This window comes from Salvelinus alpinus, chromosome 3, assembly GCF_045679555.1.
Source record: "Salvelinus alpinus chromosome 3, SLU_Salpinus.1, whole genome shotgun sequence".
Lineage (NCBI taxonomy): Eukaryota > Metazoa > Chordata > Actinopteri > Salmoniformes > Salmonidae > Salvelinus > Salvelinus alpinus.
The window spans coordinates 21601147-21620076 of NC_092088.1; the positions used below are offsets into that span (position 1 = coordinate 21601147).

Genomic DNA, 18930 nt, shown 5'->3' on the forward strand with positions numbered 1-18930 from the left:
GTACCGGAGCGCCAAGTCCAAGTCCAAGAGGCTTCTTAACAGCTTCTACCCCCAAGACATAAGACTCCTGAACAGCTAACCAAATGGCTACTGTGGTGTACAGCAGGTCAGCCACCAGGGGGAGCCTCGTCGAGGCCTGGTGACAGACGGAGTATACATCACGAGGCGATGGCTCCATCTGCCTGACGTGCCAGGTCTCGAACGGGCTCTCCGGCCAGGACTAATTGGGGCTGATTGGGAGCTGGTGAGTAATCAAGGGCTGATTGCTCACCAGCTGTGCAAGGCCCATAAAGCTGCCAGAAGGGCAACACACAGGAGAGAGTGGGGGAAGAAAGGACTCCCGTATAGTTGGGGATGGTTGCAGAGGTATGAGGAGGGAGTTCAGTTTTTGTGCCCGACAGGATACAGCAAGACCCGGAGCCAAGAAGACATTATCCCGAAGAGGGTCTCATGGGGGAGACCTATCCTTTTCTTTTTGATTTATTATTTAAATAAACACCCTTGAAACCCCCCCCCCCCCCCCCCCCTCTTTTACGCTGCTGCTACTCTCTGGTTATTATCTATGCATAGTCACTTTGACACTATCTACATGTACATATTACCTCAATTACTCAACTAACCGGTGTCCCTGCACATTGACTCTGTACTGGTACCCCCTGTATATAGCTTCGCTACTGTTATTTTACTGCTGCTCTTTAATTAGATGTTACATAACACATATTTTTCTTAAAACTGCATTGTTGGTTAAGGGCTTGTAAGTAAGCATTTCACTGTACGTTCTACACCTGTTGTGTTCGGCACATGTGACAAATACAATTTTATTTTACTTGATTTGGTGTCTGCTTCTGCTATAGCAAAGTTCTACCCGTTGTATGCCTTAGATTTCCATTGGTTGTCATCCTCTATGGCCCTTGTTTCATCTGCTATTGTTTGCCAATGGAAGGAGGAATCCTTGCACCTTCAATCACACCAGATTGACCAAGTATTCAAGTAAACACAGGAGATTGTTGTGTAATTCAACCAACAATATGAAATTATGTTGTTGGTTTCCTCTAGAAAACAACTGATTAACTGAGGAGAAGCCTGTAGGCTACATGCTACATACAGATATCTGAGTGCACTACAGCAGATGCAGGGAATTGAAAGTTGATCACGATTATCTCCCATCTTATCATCTATCCTGGGTGACAGTCTATTTTTGCTTTAGCTGAACTGTCATAGTTGAATACAGAAACAGTCTGACACCAAGGCTACCTGAACCCCTTTCCTAGTATATAGTGCTATATTGACTAGTGCATTGCCACTCATTGACATCAGTAATATCCACAGTCACAACATAAGACCAACCCTTTAATAATGGGGACAGGTCAATATCCAACTTTCCAGAGGGAAGAGGCTATATCCCATTTCATATTGTGAAATCTCCCCAACTGTCTAGATCAGTGTTTCCCAACTCCAGTCCTCGAGTACCCTCAACAGCAGCACACATTTCTGATGAATCCAAGGACAAAAAAAACTGATTTAACTTGTCAAATATTGATGATTAGTTGACAAGTAGAATACGGTGTGCTTGTCATGCGGCACAACAAATGCATGTACTGGCAAACACTGGTCTAGGCGAAAGGGAAAGTATAAACATGTACGTGTTCGAACAGCAGGCACAAAGGTTTCCACAAGTTACCACAGCCATAAAGTCTGAATTGGCTATAGGCGATCATAAAAAAATGTAAGAAAACATTTTGATTTTTGGTGTTCATTTAAGGTTATGGTTAGGCATAAGATTATCAGTGTGGTTAAGGTTAGGTTTAAAATCACATTTTAAGAAGATACATTGTAGAAATGGGCTTTATGACTTTGTGGCTGGGGTAAGTAGTAATGACCAGCCACAACTCCGATATAAAGTGTGTTTTCTCAAAGTTCCCGGGATGTCAGGTGTCCTATTTATATCCGTACACTCGTAACAACCTCATCATTATGAGACTTCTATTTGATCAAATAAGCCACACATAGAAAATAAGCCATCGGATTTTTGTGTTAACAAAATTCGACACTTTCTCATTGACCTCCATAGAAAAGCTCCTCGCTTGTTGAGCGAAAAAAACGAAACAACGCCACCTGTTGGAGAAGATAGATTTTAGCCCTGTTATCCCTCTCCCCTAACCTCTTCCTCTCTGCTGGAAATTAATACCTAGGGACAGTAAGTACTTCTTGTTGTTGTCTGAGTTGCGACACCGCTGAGTTGAACTGACAGTTGCTGTTGGCAGTCCAAACTTCATGTAAGTTCAACCATTTAATTTCATCATTTTAGCTAAACCGTATAACACATTGATCTTAATAGTGACAGAATTGTGTTCACTTTCATATTCGTTTTTTCTCCAGTGATTTATTTGTGGCCTTGTATGGCTTATTGTAGCTTGATCAAACATAATAAATCACCCTCGAATAAGTTATTGGGTTAGAAGTATATGTTTGACAATCAAATTGACGTCCAAAAGTCTTAAAAAAACATTTATGGGTATGTTAAATGTGATTGTCAAGTGTGAAGAATAGGCGATACGTTTCACAACAAATGTTAAATGAAAGTGAAACTTAGTTTTGCGAACGCAACATTGTATGCAATTTTTATGTGTTATAAAATGTTTGGCCTTCCTTCTAACGTGTGCTGCAAGATTAGATACATATACGGGGTTCAGTTGAGAACATAAATTATGGTTTATTCGAGTTGTACATGCTGTTAGTTTTTTATGCGCATGTTGGGCCTACTTGTTTTCATTTTGCTATATTCTCCATTTCAGAGGTCACAATGGAGAGCGTCGAAAGTGCAGCCAACATGGAATTGTCAACAACCTTTTCCCAGGTTGTATTTCAGGAAATCCCCCACTCATACGCGCCAAATATTGCCGTGACTTGCTGCTACACTCTGACAGCAGCCATTCAACAGAACCCCAGAGACTGGGTGGGGATATTCAAGGTGAGATTATAGATATTTTGTCGTGAATATTCATGAGTGGTCTGTTTCATCAGAGATTATGATATGGATTGTATTTCCACAAAGGAAATAATAACCTAATATATTTAACAATAGGAATCCACAGTCTGGAATGCCTCCCAGTTGTCAGTCAGTCATGATTGTGTTATAACTGATGTTGTGCTGATTGTGTTATAACTGATTTTGTGCAGGTGGGCTGGAGCACCACAAAGGATTATTACACATTTGTGTGGATAGAACCATCATTGAATCTGATAAAACAGGATGCAAACAGAAAACAAGTGCTTTTTAATGGTAAGACCATGTGTGCATTTTATCCTCAAACTTTTCAACTGACATAAACTTTGATATGAATGATCGTGATCAATTTCAGTTAATTCATTTTTGATGATACCTATAGGCCCATGTTCATTTCTTAATTTTAGATACAAATGACATTTATTTGACATTCAAGTGATCAATATCATGCTGGGGATTACACTGACAATGATGTTGTTATTCTGATAGCATACTACTTGCCAAAGGATGATGCAGAGTTCTATCAGTTCTGCTATATTGATAGCAACGGCCAAGTGAGAGGAGCCAGCACCCCGTTCTGCTTTAAAACCTCAGGGGAACAAAGCACAGACGGCAGCCTGGAAAACGACCTCTTGGTCATCACAACACAGGTACAACGCAATCCACCATACCTAACATTAAAAGTTGATTTGATTGTGTTTTAAAGACCATGCTTGAAATACTTAAAAATGCAGAACTTGTTGTTTGGCTTGCTTAGTTGCTGAGTCAAGGAGATGATGTCCCTCACAAGAACATTTTAGCTAGAATTATCCGTAGGAGAGGTTAGGTATGTACATGATGTGCATTTCTGAATCTAGGAAAAGGTAGAGCAACGTGAGAGGGAGAAAGAAGAGATGGTCATGGAGTTGGGGCAACTGAAAGAGCAAAATGAGATTTTGAGAGGAGTCCTGAAGGAGCAACAGCAAGAGATTGATTGCCTCAAGGTTTGTTTTCAAGATGTACGTTACAGCATCTGCTAATTTCTAGCCCCTAGTCATGGGTGAGAATGGAAATTACAATGTGAGGTAACAGAATTGTAACATTACTTCTGCAGTTGTCTAACGAGGAACTATACAAGGCAGACGGGAACCTGGAGAAGCAGCAGCAGAAGTCAAAAGAGCATGAACAACTGACACAGAAAGCTAAATCAATGGAAGACTCACACAAAGGACAGGAGGTAATATTTGGTGAATTCTGTGTCTACAACACAGTGATCACAAATCATCTGACAACTAAGAAACTCTTTCCATACTGAAACATAAATGCTTTTCAACATAACTGGTGGAACTATACTTGATGGATAGATGGGACTTTCCAAACACAGTAATCAAATCAAAGTGTATTGGTCACATACACCTATTTAGCAGATGTTATTGCGGGTGTAGCGAAATGCTTGTGTTCCTAGCTCCAACAGTGCAGTAGTATCTAACAATTTACAACAATACACAAATCTAAAAGTAAAATAATGGAATTAAGAAGTATATAAATATTAGGGTGAGCAATTTCGGAGTGGCATTGACTAAAATACAGTAGAATAGAATACAGTATATACATATGAGATGAGTAAAGCAGTATGTAAACATTATTAAAGTGACTAGTGTTCCATATCCATAACCAGTAGAGGTTATGGACTTGATTTGAGCATTTCTGAATCTAGGAACAGGTGGTGCAAAGTGAGAGGAAGATAGAAGAGCTGGCCATGGAGTTGGGGCAACTGAAAGAGCAAAATGAGACTCTGACACGTGCCCTAAAGGAGCAACAGCAAGAGGTTGACCGCCTCAAGGTTAGTTTGAAAGTCTTTTCTTTCCACCAGCAGGTTTACTTCTAGCCCCTAATCAGGCTGAGAGGGTGATGAATTGTATATTGTTCCTGTAGGAATCCAAAGAGGAACTTGCACAGGTAGTGAGCAAACTGGAGCAACAGCAACAAAATGCTAGAGAGCATGAAGAACTGACACAGAATGACAAATCAATGGATGAATCACACACAGGACAGGAGGTAACTGTCGCAAACCATTTCCCCATTTGGGACTACCAAAGAACTACTACGACTATGGAGTACATTTTGTCTTGTTTCTAACAGTTTCTTTCCATGAAAGGCTGCAGTCTCTGACCCCAATTCATAAAAAATATTTGGTGAACGTGTCAAAACATGTGACAGCTGTTTGTATACCATCAATATTTTTCAATGCCTCTACTCTTTTTTCCCCCCACACTTTCTCTGTCTCCTTGTCATGTATCGAAGGGTGTTTTCACATACAGTTCCTTCTGAAAGTATTCAGACCCCTTGACTTTTTCCACATTTTGTTACGTTACAGCCTTATTCTAAAATTGATTAAATTAATTAATTTCCCCAGCAATCTACACACGATACCCCATAATGACAAAGCGAAAATGCAAATGTATAAATAAACAAAAACAGAAATACTTTATTTACATAAGTATTCAGACCCTTTGCTATGAGACTCAAAATTGAGCTCAGGTGCATCCTGTTTCCATGAATCATCCTTGAAGATGTTTCTACAACTTGATTGGAGTCCACCTGTGGTAAATTCAATTGATTGGACATGATTTGGAAAGGCACAAACCTGTCTATATAAGGTCCCACAGTTGACAGTGCATGTCAGAGCAAAAGCCAAGCCAAGAGGTCAAAGGAATTGTCCATAGAGCCCCGAGACAGGATTGTGTCGAGGCACAGATCTGGGAAAGGGTACCAAAACATTTCTGCAGCATTGAAGGTCTCTAAGAACACAGTGGCCTCCATCATTCTTAAATGGAAGAAGTTTGGAACCACCAAGACTCTTCCTAGAGCTGGCCACCCGGCCAAACCTAGCAATTGGGGGAGAAGGGCCTTGGTCAGGGAGGTGACCAACAACCTGATGGTCACTCTGACAGAGCTCTAGAGTTCCTCTGTGGAGATAGGGGAACCTTCCAGAAGGACAACCATCTCTGCAGCACTACCAATTAGGCCTTTATGGTAGAATGGCCAGACGGAAGCCACTCCTCAGTAAAAGGCACGACAGCCCGCTTGGAGTTTGCCAAAAGGCAATTAAAGACTCTGACCATGAGAAACAAGATTCTTTGGTCTAATGAAACCAAGATTGAACTCTTTGGCCTGAATGCCAAGCGTCACATCTGAAAGAAACCTGGCACCATCCCTACGGTGAAGCATGGTGGTGGCAGCATCATGCTCTGGGGATGTTTTTCAGCGGCAGGGACTGGGAGACTAGTCAAGATCGAGGCAAAGATGAACAGAGCAAAGTAGAGAGAGATCCTTGATGAAAACCTGCTCCAGAGCACTCAGGAACTCAGACTGGGGTGAAGGTTTACCTTCCAACCGGACAACGACCCTAAGCACACAGCCAAGACAAGGCAGGAGTGGCTTCGGGAGAAGTCTCAATGTCCTTGAGTGGCCCAGCCAGAGCCCGGACTTAAACCCTATCAAACATCTCTGGAGAGACTTGAAAATAGCTGTGCAACAACGTTACCCATCCAACCTGAAGAAGCTTGAGAGGATCTGCAGAGAAGAATGGGAGAAACTCCACAAATACATGTGTGTCAAGCATGTAGCGTCATACCCAAGAAGACTCAAGGCTGTAATCACAGCCAAAGGGGTTTCAACAAAGTACTGAGTAAAGGATCTGAATACTTAAGTAAATGTGATATTTTTTCTTCTTCTACAAACCAGTTTTTGCTTTGTCATTATGGGGTATCGTGTGTAGATTGAATACATTTTAGAATAAGGCTGTAACCTATCAAAATGTGGAACAAGTCAAGGGGTCTGAATACTTTCCGAAGGCACTGTATAGTCCTCTTTAATAAAGTAGTGTAGTGTGTGGTGCAGGAATAACGACAAGCGAACCTGGGGAGCTTTGTGTTCACATTGGTCTAAAAAAAGAGAACCGGCCTGCAGAATTCAAGCGAACCGAAGTCAGACCACCTCTCGAGATGGTCTCAGTTCGGGGGGATCTTTTGAGGGGTCTGAGTTCCTTTGGAGTGTTTATGCTACACAAAATATTAAGCGAACTGCACTCGCAAAAATTGGCTTAAAAAGGGACAAAGTCTGAGTCACTTTAACTTGCTATTTCTCTTCACAAATGCCTGCAGTCTCTGACTCCTATTTGTGAGAAATATGAACGAGCATTGACCAAGATCAAACAGCTGAAGAAGGAGCGAGAGGAGTTGAAAGGAAAGGTTGAGGTTCAAAGTGTGGAGATTGCACAGTGAGTACTTGTCTCGAGCAATCCATTCAATGGACATATCTTTCTAGTACAACACCTCTCCAGTCATATCATGATATCATCCTGTCTATATATAAACTCAGCAAAAAAAGAAACGTCCTCTCACTGTCAACTGTGTTTATTTTCAGCAAACTTAACATGTGTAAATATTTGTATGAACATAAGATTCAACAACTGAGACAGAAACTTAACAAGTTCCACAGACATGTGAATAACAGAAATTGAATAATTTGTCCCTGAACAAAGGGAAAGAGTCAAAATCAAAAGTATCTGGTGTGGCCACCAGCTGCATTAACTACTGCAGTGCATCTCCTCCTCATGGACTGCACCAGATTTTCCAGTTCTTGCTGTGAGATGTTACCCCACTCTTCCACCAAGGCACCTGCATATTTCCGGACTGGCGGGAATGGCCCTAGCCCTCACCCTCCGATCCAACATGTCCCAGACGTGGTCAATGGGATTGAGATCCGGGCTCTTCGATGGCCATTGCAGAACACTGACATTCCTGTCTTGCAGGAAATCACACACAGAACGATCAGTATGGCTGGTGGCATTGTCATGCTGGAGGGTCATGTCAGGATGAGCCTGCAGGAAGGGTACCACATGACGGAGGAGGATGTCTTCCCTGTAGCGCACAGCGTTGAGATTGCCTGCAATGACGACAAGCTCAGTCCGATGATGCTGTGACACACCGCCCCAGACCATAATGGACCATCCACCTCCAAATAGGTCCCGCTCCAGAGTACAGGCCTCGGTGTAACGCTCATTCCTTCGACGATAAACGCGAATCCGACCAAAACCGCGACTTGTCAGTGAGAGAAATTTTTGCCAGTTCTGTCTGGTCCAGCGACATGGGTTTGTGCCCATAGGCGGCGTTGTTGCCGGTGATGTCTGGTGAGGACCTGCCTTACAACAGACCTACAAGCCCTCAGCCTATTGCGGACAGTGAGCACTGATGGAGGGATTGTGCGTTCCTGGTGTAACTCAGGCATTTGTTGTTGCCATCTTGTACCTGTCCCGCAGGTGTGATGTTCGGATGTACTGATCCTGTGCAGGTGTTGTTACATGTGGTCTGCCACTGCGAGGACGATCAGCTGTCCGTTCTGTCTCCCTGTAGCGCTGTCTTAGGCGTCTCACAGTACGGACATTGCAATTTATTGCCCTGGCCACTACTGCAGTCCTCATGACTCCTTGCAGCATGCCTAAGGCACGTTCACGAAGATGAGCAGGGACCGTGGGCATCTTTCTTTTGGTGTTTTTCAGTCAGTAGAAAGGCCTCTTTAGTGTCCTAAGTTTTTGTAACTATGACCTTAATTGCCTACCGTCTAAGCTGTTAGTGTCTTAACGACCGTTCCACCGGTGCATGTACATTAATGTACATTCAGCCAGCAGCATACCACCCTGCATACCACTGCTGGCTTGCTTCTGAAGCTAAGCAGGGTTGGTCCTGGTCAGTCCCTGGATGGGAGACCAGGAACTGCTGGAAGTGGTGTTGGAGGGCCAGTAGGAGGCACTCTTTCCTCTGGTCTAAACAAAGATCCCAATGCCCCAGGGCAGTGATTGGGGACACTGCTCTGTGTAGGGTGCCGTCTTTCGGATGGGACGTTAAAACGGGTGTCCTGACTCTCTGAGGTCATTAAAGATCCCATGGCACTTATCGTAAGAGTAGGGGTGTTAACCCCGGTGTCCTGGCTAAATTCCCAATCTGGCCCTCAACCATCACGGTCACCTAATAATCCCCAGTTTACAATTGGCTCATTCATCCCCCTCCTCTCCCCTGTAACTATTCCCCAGGTCGTTGCTGCAAATGAGAACGTGTTCTCAGTCAACTTACCTGGTAAAATAACGGTAAAATAAAAAATAAAAAAAAATAAAAAAAATTGTTTATGGTTCATTGAACAAGCATGGGATACAGTGTTTAAACCCTTTACAATGAAGACCTGTGAAGTTATTTGGAATTTTACGAATTATCTTTGAAAGACAGGGTCCTGAAAAAGGGACGTTTCATTTTTTGCTGAGTTTATATATATATTTTTTTTTACACTTGTGTAACAATGCTGTTCCTCATGCCCCTGTGTCAATAGGCTGAGCCCAAGGCTCAGAGATTCTGAGCAGGAGTCTTACAGACTGAAGGATAACATTCAGCTTCTACAGGTCAGCACACTCAGCGTAATTGATGTAAATGCATGCCTGTAACACACATACACTCTTTAAAAGACCCGTTGGCCAATTAATTTAGTGCTTTCTTTGATGTGAAAAAAACCTGTCAATCACAGAATCTCATGTTGACCCTTTCCAGGTGGATCTCCAGAGCAGTGAGAAAGAGAAGGCGAAGCTTTCTGTGGAGCTGCGCAAACTGCGTGGTCTCACACATGACCTGGAGGACTTGAAGACTGAGAACAAGGCCTTACACAGAAGCCTGTCAGAGCAGGGGCTCCAGCCACAGCAGGAGATGGTGGACAGTGATTTGAAGGTTGGAACAAGTTGCTAAAAGAACTATGTCCTTCCTGTACACGCCATTGTGAAATGTAATACTGTAGTCTTCTTGTGTGCCTTCAGGTGCAATACCAAGCTCTTCTTGGCCAGCTGCAGGAGGCTCGGACACAGTTGCACCAGGAGCTGCAGGCTTCCAACAACACACGCAGACGTGCAGAGCAAGCAGAGGGGGAACTGGTGAAGGTCAATGAGTGCACGAATCTCATAGTCAAGAGGTCTACACAGGCGGAGCAGAAAAGCAGCAAACTAGAGGTGCTTAGAGAATATCTGTGACGCTATTTTGATCCACAGACAGGGTCAGGGATATCATTTTTTTCTTACCAATATGTTGTTTGTTCTGGGAAAGTAGTTCACCTGTGAGAGCAAATGGATATAAAACGCACTAAACGTATTCTCTTGGCTGATCACAAGTTCCCTGTTCTCTCCTCTCAGATGCAACTTTTAGAGTTCCACAGAGTCATTGAGGAGAAAGAAAGCATGGCAGAGATCGCTAAAGTAGAGAAAGAGGAGTTGTCCAGAGAAAATCAGGTGATTGCTGTGAATTTTGATACTCTTTACTAGTCATTTAATTATTTACAATTAGGGACATTTGCTTACATTGGGGTTTTGCCACTGTATTCTATCTGTCAGGATCTCAAAAGAAATGTTGAGAGACTCCGCAAGGAGTTTGCTGACATCCAGGCTGCTCCAGTGTCCATGCAGCATCCCAACCCTTATGGCTCTTCAACTGACCCCACCCCCACTGAGGAGCAGCAGCAAGATACACTGGCTGCCTCTCTCCACTTTGGGAACCCTTATGAGACCCCAGGTATTCCCAATATTCCAGCTGTTGGAAAGCCTCACCTAAATATTCTTAAATGAGACATGAACGCCACTTGTGCCTCATGGACACGCCTTCTTGGAAAATAACAAAACAGGTTCAACTATTGCTGACATATGATTCTGTTTGCAGGCCCTGCGACAAACGCGGAGGAGGTATGTTAAGTCATTCCTATGATATACATGGTTATACGGCAGATTATGTTTGCAACAACATACACTAGTGGTTTGGTTTCATAATGCTCTATAATTTTTGTGCTGGAGTACAGTTAACTATCCAGTCTAGATCCGATATTATTACCACTTATGACCCGTGTCTGTCCCATAGTTGTCCTTGACGTGTCGTCACTGCCATGAGCGCTTCCCTGGCATCACCCCGAATGAGCTGGAGCTGCACGAGGAGAGCCACAGAGTGTGCCCCTTTTGCACCCTCATCTGTGACGGAATGGAGCAGACCAAATATGAAGAACACGTCTACAGCCATGAGGTGTAGGGAAGCCACATCCTCACAACCCAGAGAGTTGACTACTATTTAAAAAAAGCTGATACCCTACTAATTATATTTCTAAGAGGTGAGGGGGGGGGGGGACAAATAAACAGGCCAACAACCTATCCACGACATTGTAAGACAAACATTTAAAGTCCCGTTTATTACTGTAAACGTTATCTTACCTGGTAAAATAAGGGTTGTGAATTTAATGTCTAGGAAATCTGTATCTAATTGAATTTGCCTGAATTGATCATATTGTTTTAGACACTTTGATGGTAAGGGTTAGGGTTGACTGTTTTTTCTTAATTTGCCTCCATCGCTGATGGATAGGACTGTATGGATTTGCTATTTAATCGTTTCCTAGGTTTACTCTACTGCTATTATCTCTTCTGAACTACTGTATGTTTACTTTGGCTAACTTCACTATATTCCCCTTGAACCTGCTGCTAAAATGTAAATGATGTGTTGCATAATAAAGTCAAATGATTAATGGTCAAATGATGCTCTCTGATAATGTAAGGGTTGAAATGAGATTCATGTGGGATGTTCAAGCAACAAATAAAGTTCTCTTCACAGTTGTGTTGACATGAAAAGAAACATGTTTTTGTAGCACAAACTGCAACATGCAAAGAAATCCTCTGATGTTTTAATAGAAGGTAATTGAATATAATGACATTTTTTTAAATAAAAAAACGAATCCATGATTGACAACTGCCACAGAAAACAACATTTGTGACCTAGTTTTCATCTCCACAATCGCTGAAGGGAAGGAAGCAATATCATGTGTACCTACCAATGATTTATATACATAATTGGTACCTACCCTTTAAAAGTTAAAAGTTAAATACACCATTTCAATTCAGGACATTCCCAACAGGCACACATTGTTCTTCAAGAAGTTACCGAGACTTCCCACGTACCAAAAATCCTATCTTTCTTAAGGCGTTATCTGATTGGCCTCCTCAGGTGTGACATCACGGGAAGTCAGCTCAGAAAAGAGGGCTGGCAGCCAATACTGTGGCTCTCCAGAAGCTTGGGAATCCAACCACGCCAAGCCCTCTTTCAACAGGTGATCCTAAGACAACAAGGAGTGTGTATGTTAGGATGGTGGTGAGCTAAAATCAAATCAAGAACCATGGTTCTATGGTGCTTCGTCACTCCCAATTTTCTTCTAACCATTTCCTTCTCTAAAATATCCTCCTAAACTCTTGGCAGCTTTGCTTTGCATTTCCTCTGTAGGCGACTTACCAGCACATGACAGGCCCGCTCTCGCTCCCACTTGAGACTCTCTCTGATCTCACTCACTGAAACGTAGCCCTTCTTCTGCAAATTGGCAGAAAAACAAATATTCATGACACCTGGCACCATATTTGCAGTCCTCTAAATGACTCGGCAAAAGTATCAGAGCAGCATGTTCTGGATCCAAGCATGATGTTGGCAACTGCTCACAAGAAAAAACAAACAGCGCCCCTCTTTAATCTCACAATCAGTATTCTGAGACATTTTTGACAAGTCATTTAGCATAATTACTGATGAGGCAGCCGCACAATACAGATTCAAGAGGTGAAATGAAGGATTACCTCAGCCAGCTGAAGTACCACAGTGTGGTCCATGTTGAGCTCTGCTGGCACTGACTGCACGAGGTAAGAGCCTCCAACAGGAATCATCCCAAAGCCGTTCCCCATGACTTTCAGCTTCTTTATGGCCCGCACCAAGTCATCTCTGGAGTGGAGAATAGAGATACAATTTCAACTTCATAATGAAAGTGCACTAAAGTTGATTAATAAATATTAATATGTTTACATTATTGTATTTAGTATTTATTAGTATCCCCAATTATCTGCTGGGGAGGCAGCGGCTACTCGTCCTGGAGTTCAAACAGGAAACAGGATAACAAATAAAATACATAATATACATAGCACTAAATTTACATTACAATTTAGCCATTCAGCAGATGCTCCCATACAGAGCGACCCACAGCCAGGCGAGTCAACCACATATCAAAGTCCTATCCCAACCACGTATCACATACATAATACAATGCAAAATACAATACAAAATGCATAAAAATGTCTCTGTCTCCCCACAGTCCCCGTTGTGCCGTATGGTGTTCTTTAATTTATTTTATCTTGTTTATTTGCTAGGTTGAGTTACCTGGGGTGGCAGAGTTCAATTTAGTCATGGCTCTATTTAATACTGTGTGTTTCCCAGCCTCTGTTCTGGACCTGGGGACAGTGAAGTCCTCTGGTTACATGTCTAGTGTTGTACCGATGAGTGTCCGAACTGTGTGCCAACTGCTTGAACAGACAGTTCGGTACCTTCGACACATCAATACCTCGCACAAAGACCAATAGTGATGCAGTCAATCTCTCCTCAACTTTGAGCCAGGAGAGATTGACATGCATGTCTGTTGACATTCGCCCTCCGTGTACATCTAAGAGAAATCAATATGTGCTGACCTGTTTTAGATCAACTGCAATTTGCCTATGTCCTTCTTTGCTGCAACTGACCACACAACTGCACAGTAGTCCAAGTGCATCAAAACTAGGGCCTGTAGAACCTGTCTGGTTGACTGGGATATCAAGAAAGCAGAGCAATGCCTTATCGTGTACAGACCTCTTCCCAATTAAGTAACCATTGCATTCGGAAAGTATTCAGGCCCCTTGACTTTTTGTTATGTTACAGCCTTATTCTAAAATTGATTCAATTGTTCCAAGATTGAACTCTATGGCCTGAATGCCAAGAGTCACATCTGGGGGAAACCTGGCACCATCCCTACGATGAAGCATGGTGGTGGCAGCATCATGCTCTGGGGTTGTTTTTCAGCGGCAGGGACTGGGAGATTAGTCAAGATCGAGGGAAATATGAACGGAACAAAGTACAGAGAGATCATTGATGAAAACCTCCAGAGCGCTCAGGAACTCAGACTGGGGTGAAGGTTTACCTTCCAACAGGACAACAACCCTAAGCACACAGCCAAGACAACGCAGGAATGGCTTCGGGACAAGTCTCTGAATGTCCTTGAGTGGCCCAGCCAGAGCCCGGACTTGAACCCGATCGAACATCTCTGGAGAGACCTGAAAATAGCTGTGCAGTGACTCTCCCCATTCAACCTGACAGAGCTTGAGAGGATCTGCAGAGAAAAATTGGAAAAACTCTCCAAATACAGGTGTGCCAAGTTCTGTCATGTAGCGTCATACCCAAGAAGACTCAAGGCTGTAATCGCTGCCAAAGGTGCTTCAACAAAGTACTGACAAAGGGTCTGAATACTAATGTAAATGTGATCTGTTTTTTTAATTTTATACATTTGCAACAATTTCTAAAAACAAGTTTTTGTTTTGTCATTATGTGGTATCGTGTGTAGATTGATGACGAATATTGTTCGTTTTTTTCCATCCATTTTAGAATAAGGCTGCAACGTAACAAAATGTGGAAAAAGTTAAGGGGTCTGAATACTTTCCGAATGCACTGTATATATTTTGACCATGATAGCTCGTTTAGTCTCCTTAACTTGCTCAATAGCCACACTATTCAATAATCGATTGATGAGGTTTAGGGTTGAGCGAATGATTTGTCGCCAAAAATGATGCTTTAAGTTTTTTAGATATTTAACACCAGCCTATTGCTAGTTACCCATTCTAAAACTGACTAGACCTCTGTTAAGGGTGTCAGTTATATATTTTACTGTTACAGCCGACGTGTATACTGTTGAGTCATCTGCGTACATGGACAAAGAGGCTTTATTCAAGGTCAGTGGAAGGTCATTACTAAACACAGAAAACAATAATAGTCCAAGCCGGTTACCCTGCGGTACACCACACTCAACCGTATTTGCATTACAGAGACTTCCATGTGTTCTATTGGACAGATATCAGTCCATCCATGATGAGGCAAATTATGTTAATCCTTATAACAACTGTTTTTTCAATGACATCAAAGGCTGCACTGAAGTCTAACAAAACAGCTCCCACGATCTTCTTATCAATTTCTTTCAGCCAATCATCAGTCATTTGTGTCAGGGCCGAACACGTTGAGTGCCCTTCCCTATAGGCATGCTGAAAGTCTGTTGTTCATTTATTTTCTGTAAAATAACATTGGTCGAACAATATATTTTTTTCAAAAATGATGCTAAGCACCGGTAACAGGCTGATTGTTTGAACCATTCAAGGGTGCTTTGCTATTTTGGGGCAGCGGAATGTCCTTTGTCTCCCTCCAGGCCTGAAGGCACACTCCGTCTTCTAGGCCAAGATTTAAGATGTGGCACATAGGAGTCGCAATGTATTCCGCTACCAACCTCAGTAGTTTACCATCCAGGTTGTCGGTACCAGGTGGTTTGCCCTTATTTATAGATATCAATAATTTTTTCACCTCTTCCACACCCACTTTGCAGAATTTAAAGCTACAGTGCTTGTCTTTCATCATTTGGTCCTTTATGCATGAATATGAAGGCTCAGAATTTTTTGATTGCATGTCATGCCTAAGTTTGCTTATCTTGCTTACAAAAAAGTTATTAAAGTGGTTGGCAATATCAAAGGGTTTTGTTATGAATGAGCCATCAACCTCGATGGAGCAGAGTTAGTTTTTTGCCTAGAATTTAATTTAAGGTACTCCAGAGATTTTCACTATTATTCTTTATATAATGTATATTTGTTCCATAGTATAGTTTCTTCTTATTTTTGTTTAGTCATGTGATTTCTCAATTTACTATACGTTTGCCAATCTGCTGTGTTGCCAGACTTATTTGCCATTCCCTTAGCCTCATCCCTCTCAGGCATACAGTTTTTAAATGAATCATCTATCCATGGGGATTTGGCAGTTTTAACAGTACGTTTATTTATTGCTGCATGCCTGTCAGTAACCGGAAGAAGCAATTTCATACATGTTTAAAGTGCAGCGTCAGCATGTTCCTCATTACACACATTAGACCAACACATATTTTTCACATCTTCAACATAAGAATAATTGCAAAACCTCTTGATCGCTTATACACTATTTTAGGTCCAGTCTTTGAAACTTTGGTTTTCCTAGCTATGACTATTATGTTCACTACATCTGATAGGTGTGGAAACTGCTTTAGATCAGATTTCGGAAGCATTAGTAAAGATGTGTTCAATACAAGTGGATGATTTAGTTCCTGTTCTGTTTGTAAATACACTGGTAACTGATAACCTGAATCAGGTTGTAGGCACTAGTTACAGTTTAAGGTTTTTTCTTGAGTGGACAGCTTGATTAAAGCCAGTCAATATTTTGGTCACCCAGAAAATAAACCTCTCTGTTGATATCATATACATTATCAAGCATTTCACACATATTATCCAGATACTGACTGTTAGCACTTGGTCTATAGCCGCTTTCCACAAGAATAGGGTTTAGGTGAGGCAAGTGAACCTGTAGCCATACTACTTCAACAGCATTTGACATGAGATCCTCTCTAATATTAAATATGATGATAAATGTTGACTTTCTGCATTACTTAGGAGAGAATTTATTATATCATTTCTGATATTTGTCAGATAGTACTCACTGGCTCACATCCTGAGCAAATTTCCCCCTTCCCTTCAACACTCTGTGATGGAGTTCGTCCAGGGTAATAAGTCCTAAAACACAGAGATGGAACACCAATGAACGACACATTTCAAAATGCAGTGTTTTGCTATGACTTTGATGATGTTCCAAAGAAGCCTCACCTCCATTTCTGTGTTTCAGGGCCAGGCATACTTCAATGATCTGCACACCCAACTCGTAATAGAAGTCACCCACACCAAGCATCTCTGACCAAAAGCCTTTGCCAGCTGTCAATGACACAGAAAACACTTCATTGGTTGTATTTCAATTCCTTGAATAAATACAACATATGAGTAACCACATGCATAAAAAAGGAGTAAAGGACATTTTAATGGGCTTTTAATGTAGAGCAAAAACAACTTCTATTTTAAACAGACACAGTTGTGATTCTCACAGGCAAGTGGGTCAACTCCAATGGTGGCACACATCTCCTGAAACTGGACCCGGAACTGGGAACTCTTACGAATCTCTTGTTTGTGCTTGCTGGCAAATTCCTCAAGGTTAGATTTGAAGGTCTCCAGCTGTTTTGACATCTGAAAGACCATGATGTTTTAGATATTTCCACAATGGCGACAGCTTGACTAGCTACATGGATTGAATAACATTCCAATGAAGACACACTTGCACACATAAGCTCAGTTGGTAGAGTATGGCGCTGCTCGACTATGAAAACCCAACTGGCATTTACTCCTGAAGTGCTATATCCACATTTACTATAACCACTGTGGTTGTTATCTGACCCTACCGGTCATCTATGAACATTTAAACATCTTGCAGAACAATCTGGCCTAAATGGCCAAACTATTATAATCTCCACCCTGCACAGCCAGAAGAGGACTGGTTCCCCTCTAGGTTTCTTCCTTGGTTCCTTCCTTACTTACTCTGGAGTTTTTCCTAGCCACTGTGCTTCTACATCTGCATTGCTTGCTCTTTGGGGTTTAAGGATGGGTATCTGTATAACACTTTGTTACACTTACTGGTGTAAACTGGGCTTTATAAAATCAATTTGATTGTTTGCAACGCCAGGATAGTGGGTTGATTCCAGGGACCACACGTAAGTAAAATGTATGCACGCATGACTAAGTCGCTTTAGATGAAAGTGTCTGCTAAATGGCATATTATAATATTATTATCGAGCTTACCTGAACAATTTGATCCTCAGCTAACACTGTCCCCCTCTCTTTATACTTGGCCTACAAAAAAATAAGAGAGTGTTTTGGATAAGATGGTTGTACTTCTGAAATGCCTTGGATTCATTGTTTACATTTTGTAGATGGGCCCATTCATCTAGACAACGTTACCTCTGCAAGCTTCTTTTTGGCGATTGCTCCCGCACCTACTCCTCTCCTATGCATCTTGTTGATGTGAAAAAAGTACTAGCTAGCTATGAAAAAGTTGACACCGCTATTGTTATGCTTGCCAACTAACGTTAGGTAGCTAGGTAGTTTACAGTTGCACGGTCAAAGTAATTTGTTAGGTCGCGAGGTGCTTTTAGTCTATTGCAGCCATATGATAGCTCTCAGCATTCCGTTCTTATTCAATAATCATTTCTATGCACACAACTTTGAAATCGACTCATTTCGCACTATTCGTGACACTTGAGAGCTAGCAAGGTCTATTTGCTTAGTTTAGGAACCCGGAAGTAATTTCATCCTGTGTTTAACGAGTGGCAATGCCATCAAATTTGGTACTGCCACCTACTGCCTCGGCAAGAGACTTCTTTTGCCACCAACTAGACTGTGAATCAGAGACTGTGAAGGAGTGAGTGCATACACTTTCATACTTGTCCCCCATGGGAATTGAACCTACAACCCAGGAATTGCAAGTACCATGCTCTACCAACTGAGCCACACAGGACACCTCCCAGTTGGATGTTTCCCCACCAATTTCATGGTACTATTGAGCCCTGTGTGTCGCAGTCTCAGCCTTCTGATTACACTTTCCTCCCTTCTCTCTTGGCCTGAGGATCTCCCTGCCCCCAACTTTTCCTGGATCTTATACAGGTGTCTTCCCTTTCTCTCCCTGTTCCACAACTCTTGCCATTTGTTTTTAACCACTGACCATTGGGGTCTTAGTCACCTCCCTGACCAAGGCCCTCCCCCCGATTGCTTAGTTTGGCCGGCCGGCCAGCTCTAGGAAGAGTCTTGGTGGTTCCAAATTTCTACCATTTAAGAATGATGGAGGACACTGTGTTCTTGGGGACCTTCAACGCTGCAGACATTTTTTTGGTACCCTTCCCCAAATCTGTGCCTTGACACATCCTGTCTCGGAGCT

The 18930-nt window shown here is 42.3% G+C and overlaps 2 protein-coding genes across 3 annotated transcripts; one reads left to right on the top strand and one right to left on the bottom strand.

Annotated features, from left to right (window-relative positions):
• Nucleotides 1-2136: 2136 nt before the first annotated feature.
• Nucleotides 2137-11688, top strand: LOC139570262 (calcium-binding and coiled-coil domain-containing protein 2-like). Of its 2 annotated transcripts, none has more exons than XM_071391989.1 (16): nucleotides 2137-2276; nucleotides 2796-2971; nucleotides 3181-3283; nucleotides 3497-3657; nucleotides 3865-4005; nucleotides 4101-4223; nucleotides 4704-4829; nucleotides 4922-5044; nucleotides 7153-7268; nucleotides 9371-9440; nucleotides 9586-9759; nucleotides 9846-10034; nucleotides 10215-10310; nucleotides 10413-10590; nucleotides 10735-10757; nucleotides 10930-11688. In XM_071391989.1, exons 2-16 carry the CDS (start codon nucleotides 2804-2806, stop codon nucleotides 11092-11094), a joined length of 1956 nt encoding a protein of 651 aa, XP_071248090.1. In that variant the 5' UTR covers nucleotides 2137-2276; nucleotides 2796-2803; the 3' UTR covers nucleotides 11095-11688. The 2 variants fall into 2 exon arrangements, with proteins under 2 accessions (XP_071248090.1, XP_071248091.1); XM_071391990.1 differs by having other exon boundaries at nucleotides 3865-3990.
• A 36-nt stretch (nucleotides 11689-11724) lies between these two features.
• On the bottom strand, nucleotides 11725-18309 carry snf8 (SNF8 subunit of ESCRT-II). The gene is made up of 8 exons (XM_071391991.1): nucleotides 17958-18309; nucleotides 17799-17849; nucleotides 17051-17189; nucleotides 16779-16883; nucleotides 16616-16688; nucleotides 12672-12813; nucleotides 12340-12414; nucleotides 11725-12166 (listed from the first exon to the last, which is right to left on the bottom strand). Exons 1-8 carry the CDS (start codon nucleotides 18009-18011, stop codon nucleotides 12029-12031), a joined length of 777 nt encoding a protein of 258 aa, XP_071248092.1. The 5' UTR covers nucleotides 18012-18309; the 3' UTR covers nucleotides 11725-12028.
• Between the last annotated feature and the right edge of the window lie 621 nt (nucleotides 18310-18930).